This window comes from Telopea speciosissima, chromosome 8 (assembly GCF_018873765.1).
Source record: "Telopea speciosissima isolate NSW1024214 ecotype Mountain lineage chromosome 8, Tspe_v1, whole genome shotgun sequence".
NCBI classification, from domain to species: Eukaryota; Viridiplantae; Streptophyta; class Magnoliopsida; order Proteales; family Proteaceae; genus Telopea; species Telopea speciosissima.
In genome coordinates, this window is record NC_057923.1 from 46,148,094 (window position 1) to 46,158,331 (window position 10,238).

The window sequence follows — 10,238 nt, forward strand, 5'->3', positions numbered from 1 at the left end:
GGTCGAAAGGGACCTTGGTCAAGGAACAGCTAGGCCAGAAAAGTGAATGATCGTACTCTGATATCTTTGGTCAGGAATCATTTCAACGGGCCAGGAAGGTAGGCAGTTATCATCACAGGCGGTTTCCTTGCAGTTGGAGCCGAGAAGTAGTGGTAACCTGAGTATGGCTGGACTTTGGCCGACAATTAAGGGAACCGTCTCCGATGGTTACACTCACTATAAATAAGCAGGAAATGTAGAGAGTAGGCATCAATGACATACACAGAAAACCTACAGTTTTTTTATCTTTCCTTTTTTGCATTGTATTTTCCTTTGTTATTAAAATGGTGTGAACTTAAGGTTTCTTTCACTTTATGCACCCTTTTGATTTGTACTGTAGATTGTCCACGTCAAGTAATCCAAGTGCAATTCTTTCCAAGTTTTTGGGCCATCTGTTTGTGCTGCTAACCGTGAGAAGTCCTTGGATTACCGGGGCGCGAGTAAAACCCTAGATAACCATGGTTGGTCAGTGTCCCAGTACAGATTCGACCATAATGTAGCGTTTGCAGGAAATTAAGCGTAACATTTTTGGCACGCCCAGTGGGACACTCGATAAGCGATGGTGGAAACTAGAGCAAGTCGATGAAACAGGGATGGCAGTTCAGATGAGTACGATGGCAGAAATGCTGGTCAAGTGGTCACGCAGGGCGAACAATAATTGGATGCTGTTGTGCCTCCATATGTGGCTGCATTGCTGCAAGGGCAAGCCCGCATGGCCGCAGAGACACAAGGGTGTCTACAATCAGGAATTGAGGACATGAAAGCCATCATGGCTTCCATGGCTCAGGCTTACAATGGCTCCTAGGTCCGTTTCAAAGAATTGGTCACGATGTTTCTGGCCCAACAGCGCCCTCCTCAGGTTGCCCAACTCTGCATCGGCCAAATTTTGGTCGGACCAGTTGGTAGCACAGTTGGGATAGGGACTGGAATGTTGGCAGCCCAGGGGTCTTATCCTGGGGTTTTCGGCTAGGCAGGAAGTTCGTCTAGTCAGCCAGCGTGGCCAAATGGTGCAGCGACTAGGATTTCACTACCTCAGAATGGAGCAACGGTCTCGGCAACGAGGTGGGGAATCCTACCGTGCCACCCACCACAACCTCTCCTATGGTGGGACTTCAGATTGGAGGGGAGTGTGCTGGTCGTGCAAGTACAAGCTTTAATCAGAGGCTGGCGGTGCCCAGAATGAACCTGTCGGAGCCAGAATGGTCGTACGTTGGTCATTTCCCTCCACCGCCCAACGAGGGCCAGGCGAAGGTACAATCGAAGTCGGTGGTGGCGGAGCAGGCCAATCAGGTAATTATTAACCAGGAGGATTTGACCCGGTTGATCCAAGAATATATCAACCCCTTGTTCTGGCCTATTACCCGACCGGTGTACAAGAAACTGTACCCGAAGTACTATGATCAGCTGGACCTTGGGTACACTCAGAAAATCCCACAGTTCGCTAAGTTCTCAGGAGAAGACAACACATCTACTATCGAGCATATAATGAGGTTCCTTGCCTAGTATGGGACCTTAGGGGCTAATGAGATCATGAAACTGAGGCTATTCCCAAATTCCCTGACCGGTTCAACGTTTTCATGGTATACCAACTTGTTAGCTGACTTAATTCAAACCTGGCGGGAGATGGAGGATCAATTCCATGCCCAGTTCTACCAGATTGACCCCCTCATCTCTATAGCAGATTTGGCATGCATGTGTCAGTTGCCTAATGAGTCGGCCGCGAAACTTATTAATAGATTTAAGCTGGCATGGTATAAGTGTCCAACTATTTTGCAAGAGCCGGAATATGCCAAGATGGCCCTAGGCGGGCTTTCTTTTCAGCTGCAAAAGCGCTTTGCCGGCCAGGAGTTTCCAGACCTCGGTCAGCTTGTTGCCCAGGCAATCAGCTATGAGTTGGTTCTCAAAGAGGAGGAAGACCGAAAGGCTTCTTCCTCGGGGATTTATTATAAGCAACCTGCCTTGGCGATCATGGGGGCGTCAACTCCTAGTTCAAACCCTATCAACTTCTCGGACTTCGAGGCTGATGAGGAATGCGAAGCTCTCACTGAGATAGTCTCAAGAAAGCCTTATGTGTGCAAGGCCTTGACTCCCATGGCCAAGCACGCCAGGACAAGCCCAAAGCCAAAGCCGAGCTCAGCAAGGAATTTTGACAGCAGGGCTCGGTATTCTTATGATATATCCAAGGCCGAGTCAATTTTTTACCACCTTCTAAAGGACAAACAAATTAAGTTGTCGGAGGGGCAACAAATACCTTTGGCCGAGGAGATTAACGGGAAAAGGTATTGTAAGTGGCACAACTACTTCACTCATAATACTAATGGCTGTATTATTTTGTGCATGGCACTGCAGAAGGCTATTAATGATGGACGCTTGAAGTTTCCTGACAAGGGTAAGGGTATCATGTTGGTCAACGAGAATCCGTTCCCACCGATCAATATGTTAGATGCTGATTTGTCAAAATTGTGCCTGCTTAAGAGGGAGGAGCCTCTGGTCACATTGAAGCATCTCCAACATTTGTCTAAGGAAAAGAAGAAAGGGATCAACATTTGAAAGAGGCATCATGTTCTACACATCAGCAGGCTACTTGACATCATATTGAAATCTGTAGGCCAGAAACGAAGACATCATATTATAGCATCAGTAGGCCAAGGCAACCATCTGATCTACCAATATCGGTAGGCCAAGGGCATCATGTTATCAACATCAGTAGGTTTGAAACACTGGGCATCATGTTCAATCTCAGCAGGTCATTAGCACCATGTTATCAACATCAACAGGCTAGGAATGGAATGTTGATCTACCATTTTCTTTTGTTATTTCTTTTTATTTTGTTTCTTTTCTACATCAATATCAATATCTTTCTATCTTCCTCTTCTTGGCATTGCAATCTTTGCATTTGTTTTGAAAAGTCCTTGGATTACCAAGGCATTGGAAAAACCCACTCTTTGATTCCATTCACTTTATGGAATAGTTTCCTCATCCAACAACGGTCTCCAGACCGAAGAAATTTAGTGGAAACACCTCCTATCATGGAATGCATTCCCCGGTATGTCCATATATATATATATAGGTACTTCGATCACTACTGTGCACTCTTCCTTGGTCCTGAATTTTCAAGGCTCTGTTTTATCACTAGATAAATTCTATTTGGACATCCCAAGAACTATTATTCAGAAGTTTGACAGCATATGTGCCAACTTCCTATGGGGGGAGTCGGAGTGGGGATACTGACATCACTGGGTAAGCTGGGAGAAGGTATGTCGGCCCCTTCTTGAAGGTGGGCTGGGCATGAGGCATTTGGAGGATATGGGACGTGCATTACGTTTGAAGGGGCTTTGGCGCATCATCACCACAGAGTCACTATGGTTGGCTTTTTTTAAAGCAAAGTTTCTTAGAAATCAACACATGGTGCTAGCGTCGCCTAGAGCAACAAATACTATCTCTTGGCGTCGGGCCATGGCCCTTAAGGAGGTCCTTTTAGACAACTCTCGATGGCTAGTGGGTACGGGTGATGTCAAATTTTGGCTGGACAACTGGTCCGGTTATGGGGCACTGATGGGGATCAGGTGGATGGTGCTCTAAACCTTGACCTTGAGCTTTGTGTGAGGGATGTTTGGAATATGGAGGGATTTTGGGATCAAAGAGAGCTGCAAAAAATCGACTCACAGGAAGTTCAAGAGGGTGTGTTGAACAAGAAAATGTTCGTATCAGAAGTTCAAGACAAGCTCATTTGGACCCGGGCAACAAATGGGGTATTCTCAACTAAAGCAGCTTGGAGAATGATAAGGCCAGTCGCGCGGGAGAGGGCTTTTGCAAAATGGATATGGCACCTTGCGATTCCACCGAAGATGGCTTCTTTGCTTGGCAAGTCTTAAGTGGTGGGATTCCAACTGATGACTCAATTAGGAGGCTTGGCATCCCCATCGTCTCGAAGTGCCTATGTTGTGGCGAACCAAATGTGGAAACTGCTTCCCATTGCTTAGTGTGGGGAGGGACTGCATCAAAGGTTTGGGATTTCTTTTCTCGTTTGTTGTAGGTAGAAAATGTGGCATGGCAGGAGGTGAGGACCAGGCTTTTGTTTTGGCAAGGGAATGCAAGCAATAGAAGCCTTTGTGGCATTGTTACTGGCTTGGTCCCAAGTTTCATAGTTTGGGAATTATGGAGGGAAAGGAATAACAGAAGAAATGGAGAGAAGGCCTGCTCTGCTAGAATGATTGTTGAAGCTATGAAGGGGTGGATTCATGAAATACCCCTTGGCTGTGGTGGTAAAACCCCATCTCTGCAAGACACGTTGGTACTCCAATTTTTCAGCTTATCAGTACAACCTGCTGTGGGTAAACCTCCTATCCCTATCTACTGGTGCCCTCCTTTCAATTCTTATAAACTTAATATAGATGGGGCCCATAGGGGTAACCCGGGGTTAGGGGGTGGTGGTGCCATCATCCGTGATGGTGAGGGGGGCGTGGTGGCTGCCTGTGCTAGGTACTTTGGTGAGTGCACAAACACCATCGCAGAGGTTAGACCCCTTAGGGATGGCCTCGATTTATGCAGGATGTGGGGTCTCTGAAATGTTTATGTTGACACTGACTCGGCTACAGTTATCCGATGTGTCAATAGCAGGAAAAGTGACTCTTGGATGGCATAGTATTGGTTTCAGGAAACCTTGAAGCTGGTGGATGAAATACAATCAGTGTTTGCTTTCACATACAGAGAAGGAAATAGGGCTGCAGACTGGCTTACGAATTATGCCTGCAACACGAAGGGCAACAAGAGTTTTAGAGGGGAGCATGACCTCCCACGGGAGCTGCGGAGATTGGTTCACGAAGACGCGCTGGGTTTCCCTGTAATTAGGAATTAGGCGAGGGGGTCTAGTACTTCTTAAGAGGCTTTGAGTATTTGTAACCTATTGGGCAGGGGTTGGGGTAAGGCGGGTATGTCCCCCCAGTGTATCCTTTTATTAGTTGTTTTTTAATAAATCTTAGGGGTTGCCCCGGTCCCAGAGAAGTTCGGGTTAAAAAACAAAATAAAAAAAAGGTAAATTTTATTTGGACTACAATTTTTTGTGTGAGAAGAAAATCTATCTCGTCACAAAATTTGAACCCTTGAATATTCCGTTACGGAGCAACAAAAATCAATTTCTGAGTTGATTCATCGTTTCACTGCCATGGATGGCAAATTGGAGCAGGTCCTTCGTTTGCGAATGCCGCCAATGGATCAACGTCCAAGTCTCATTGGATCGTCGTCATCGCCGGCAACTCTGACGTCCAATACTGCTACTGCTAATTGGATCCAAATTCGTACAGTACGGTTAGATTTTCCACGATTTGACAGTGCGGATCCGATCGGATGGATATTCAAGGCGGAACATTTCTTTGAATATCATGGCACCTCGGACGAACAACGCCTGCTCATCTCATCGTTTCACATGGACGGTCCGGCACTACAGTGGTTTCAGTGGATGCATCGCACTGCTCAGTTCACGACTTGGAGAGCTTTCACTCGTTCGCTGGAAACACGATTTGGTCCATCTGAGTTTGACGATCCGCAAGCATCGTTGGCCAAATTAGCTCAGATCACCATGGTGGCTGAATATCAGACGAGATTTGAAGCTTTAGCGAATCACATGGTCGCTGTTCCAGCGTCGTTCTTAATGAGCTGCTTCATCTCAGGTTTGAGATCTGACATTCGGAATGAAGTTACGGCGCTCCGTCCAGCCGCGATGACACAAAGCAGTGGGACTAGCGAGACTACAGAAGGCTAAATTCAATGAAGTGCGTCATACTCCGTCCAGATCCATGACGTCTCGAGGTCTGCTACCAACACCTCCATCATCCTCAGTTCCATTATTACCCTCACCTCCAACCGCTTCCCGCATTCCTATCAAACGCCTTACTCCAGCTGAGATGCAACAGCGAAGGGAGAAAGGACTCTATTAAAATTGTGAAGAGAAGTTTGGCCCAGGTCATCGCTGTAAGAACCGCCAATTGTTTTTATTAGAATACAATGAGGATGGCTGGAAAACACCGATGATGCATTACTGCAGAATGGGGAGGAGATCACTCCACCTGACCTTGCCCCAGCCACAGAACTCTCTTACTACTCGATGACAGGGGAAGCCTCCCCCACTACGCTGCGATTCACCGGCTACATCAGTGGCAACCCGATCCAAGTTCTGGTTGACAGTGGAAGTACGCACAATGTCATCCAGAACAGAGTGGCTCTGCATCTCGGATTGGCCGTGGAAGCTTCACCAAATGTGAAGGTGATGGTGGGCAATGGCAACCATGTTACCTACGAAGGACTTGTCATGCAATTAACAGTTAAGCTTATCCATCACCCTATTACCATTGATGCTTTAGTTTTACCAATATATGGGGTGGATTTGGTTCTTGGGGTACAGTGGTTAATCCAACTAGGCCCTGTTTTGTTTGACTATCAAAAACTCACTCTGGAATTTGTGGAAGGAGATCGAAAGATCATTCTGGTGGGCGACGCGGCTCGCGTTCCTTGCCAGCTCCAATCCCATTGCGTTCGTCGGCTAGTGGAAACAGAGGAGTTGATGGCTCTTTTTCAATTGGAACTCTAGCCGTCCTCTACACCAGTACACTCCAACAATGAACCGGATCTTCAGGTTCTTCTCAAAGCTTATGCTGCTGTGTTCACTGAGCCAACTGGGCTACCCCCATCACGAGAGCAGAATCATACCATACCCCTGGAACCCGGGTCACAGCCAGTCAACGTGAAACCGTATCGCTATCCCCATTTTTAGAAGACTGAAATGGAGCGATTGGTTGCTGAAATGTTATCCTCCGGCATCATCACCCACAGTACCAGTCCCTTTTCGTCGCCGGCTCTCCTTGTCAAAAAGAAGGATGGAACATGGAGATTTTATATAGAGCTTTGAATGCCATTACCATTAAAGATAGATTTCCCATCCCTACAGTGGATGAGCTTTTAGATGAGTTGCAGGGAGCACAATATTTTTCCAAGTTGGACCTCTGTTCTGGTTACTACCAGATTTTGGTTCACCCAACTGATGTTCACAAAACCGCCTTCCGTACTCACGAAGGACGCTATGAATTCCATGTCATGCCGTTTGGGTTATCCAATGCGCCGTCAACATTCCAAGCGACTATGAAGTCTGTTTTTCGACCATTCTTACGGCAATTCGTCTTGGTGTTTTTCGACGACATTCTGGTTTACAACCCAAACTGATCTTCTCATTTGCTTCATCTTGAGCAGGTGCTTCAGGTATTGCACTCGCATAAGCTCCATGCAAAATTATCTAAATGTGCCTTTGGCCAATTATCCATCGATTATTTGGGGCACAGAGTGTCAGCCCAGGGTGTTAGCATGGATCCATCCACATCTCGGTGATTGTTGATTGGCCCGTACCGAATAGTATCCGGGATTTGTGTGGTTTCCTTGACTTACAGGGTATTATCGACGTTTTATACGCCGCTATGCGCAGTTGGCTGCCCCGTTAACTGACTTGTTGAAGAAGGGGGCGTATTCTTGGTCTACTGTAGCTCAAGAAGCCTTTACTCACTTAAAAGAGGTAATGACTACAGATCCTGTCCTCTCTCTTCCCAATTTTGGCCATCCTTTTATTGTAGAAACAGATGCCTCGGGAGAGAGCATTGGAGCACTTCTACTACAGCAGGGTCACCCCATTGCATATTTTAGTAAAAAATTACCACCACACCTGCAGCTGGCTTCAGCTTACGTGAGAGAGCTCTATGCAATTACCCAATCAGTGATGCGTTGGCGACATTATTTTTTCTCTCAAGCAGCTCACCGAGCAAACGATTCAAACCCCCGAGCAACAGCACTGATTATCTAAGCTGTTGGGTTTTTCGTTTGATATTGTGTGTAAACCAGGCAAAGACAATAATGCTGCAGATGCACTGTCTCGTGTTAGCTACCCCACCGTGACCCTCTTTGCTTTCTCCGCACCCACTTTGGATTTTTTGGAGCAACTTCGAGAAGAGGTAGCCAATAACCCCGAGCTCAAGACCATCTGCGCTGGGCTTCAGGCCAACCCCAACGACTATGAGGGTTATGCCATTCGTAATGGGCTTCTTTATCATCACCAACAACTAGTATTAGCTTCAGATTCACCCCTTAGAGAGCTATTTCTCAAGGAGTTTCACGCATCTCCGGTTGGTGGACACGCAGGGTTTTTACACACCTTCAACAGGGTCTCCACCAATTTATTCTGGAAAGGAATGCGAGCCTATGTCAAGCAATATGTGGCCTCATGTGTCGTATGTCAACAAATGAAGCCAATCAACACTTCCCCAGCCGGCCTTCTCCAACCTATACCTGTACCAGAACAAGTTTGGGAAGATATTAGCATGGATTTCATAATGGGGTTGCCCATTTCAGGGGGGAAGAGCATCATCTTTGTGGTGGTCGATCGACTATCAAAATACGCTCACTTTTGCGCTCTCGCCAGCAACTTCACCAGCCAACGGGTCGCTGAAATTTTTGCCACTGATGTCGCTAAACTTCATGGCTTCCCTCGTTCAATTATCAGTGACAGAGATCCCTTGTTTTTGAGTACGTTCTGGCGCGAACTCTTTCGACTCCAAGGGACCACGCTCGCCATGAGTAGAGCGTACCACCCTCAGACGGTTGGCCAAACTGAGGTGTTGAACCGTTGCATCGAGATGTATTTGCGAAGCTTTGTTGCCGACGTGCCCCAACAGTGGCTTAAGTATCTTCATTGGGCTGAGTTCTGGTATAACACGGCATACCACACAGCTGCTGGGATGACTCCTTTTCAGGCCTTGTATGGACTACAACCCCTATTATTTCACGCTATATCCTGGACTCATCCAGTAACCAAGCCGTAGATCAAGAGCTGCAGTCACGTGATCAGGTACTTCGGGCCCTTCGGCTCAATCTCTCTCGTGCTCAGGCATACATGAAGTCACAGGCCGATAAGAAGCGCAGTGACAAGGAACTGTTGTTCGATGGCTATCACTGAGAGGGGGGGTGAATCAGTGATGTAAATTTTTCAATTTCTTCGCCACTGGCACTGGTAATTACTGGGCGGATCTGAAAATAAACTACTAGGTTGTGTACACACCCCAGCCAGACTCAAAGGCTCTACCAAGTGTGTACACCCATTCTACAGCCCACACAATCCAAATGCAACAATAAAGATATAATGCAAAAATCCACACGCACAACACAAGGTATACGTGGTTCGGCAAGTTGCCTACATCCACGGAGCAATGCCACTATGGGCTTCGTATTTGCTCAAATACTCAACTTCGCTGCACCTACAGCTGGGAGCACCCACACCCAAATTTTCTCAGCATAGAACTGAGAGGGCAATTAAGCCAGTACAAAAAGTACCCAATGCCTGAGAGCACCCACTCCCAGTATTTAGCACCCACTAAATACAAGACAAAAATCAATAGAGTTGGGTTTATATCAATACCCTACAAATAAGCTCAGACTAGCTTAGGTTATCAACTTGTATCACCTAACACTAGTAAAAATAGAGAACACAGACAATCACAAAGAAAAATGGAAGATTGGAAGCCTTACAACCATTTGCCTGTACCGATCTCAGATGTGATGGAGCCCACTGGAACTACTAACTCTTCCCTTGCAATGAAAGACTTAGGTTTTCAAGTGCACACTGCCATAAGGGGATAACAGATTGCTCCTTTCTTCTTGTCCCTTCCTCTTCTTGTATTTCTTCAAGAACCAATCAAAAACCCCAATTTCTCCATAAATAGATCTTCAAAAACCATTGAGAACCAGCTTGATGGAACCCCACAATAGCCTTCTATTTCTTCAAAAATAAAAATGTAGAGAGAGAAATCAGATTCCATCTTCACCCATTTGGTTACTCTATTTTTCAAGCAAAAACCCCTCTTTCTTTTTTTTCTTTTCTTCTCTTCTTCTTCCCTCTCCTTTCTCCTTTTTTTTTCTTTACCACTCCACGGTTCTGTAGCTTCCTTTTTCACTTAGAGAAGAAGAAGAACCATTTCTCTCTTCTTTCTACAAAAGATCAAGTAAAAGACTAAACAACCCTTTTTAGATGGGCCAATGGAATTTACATAAAAGGAATCTTCAATCAAGCATTGATTAAAATACTTCTCTTAAGGTAGAGAGAGATTGGCACAGTTTCCAAAGTGCTTTTTGAAGAACCAATCAAAAGCTATTAAATGGAATCAAAG

General features: G+C 46.0%; 1 protein-coding gene across 1 annotated transcript; it reads left to right on the forward strand.

The window, feature by feature from the left end:
- Positions 1–6,918: 6,918 nt before the first annotated feature.
- On the forward strand, positions 6,919–9,031 carry LOC122672345. Its single transcript, XM_043869835.1, has 5 exons — positions 6,919–7,236; positions 7,282–7,384; positions 7,476–7,802; positions 7,921–8,782; positions 8,884–9,031. Exons 1-5 carry the CDS (start codon positions 6,919–6,921, stop codon positions 9,029–9,031), a joined length of 1,758 nt encoding a protein of 585 aa, XP_043725770.1.
- Positions 9,032–10,238: the final 1,207 nt, after the last annotated feature.

Coding starts and splice junctions, on each gene's coding strand:
- LOC122672345 (XM_043869835.1), top strand. CDS start 6,919: ATGGAGATTTTATATAGAGCTTTGAATGCCATTACCATTAAAGATAGA. Junction 7,385..7,475: donor GCACAGAGTGTCAGCCCAGG/GTGTTAGCATGG, acceptor CTTGACTTACAG/GGTATTATCGACGTTTTATA. Junction 8,783..8,883: donor CTTCATTGGGCTGAGTTCTG/GTATAACACGGC, acceptor GGACTCATCCAG/TAACCAAGCCGTAGATCAAG.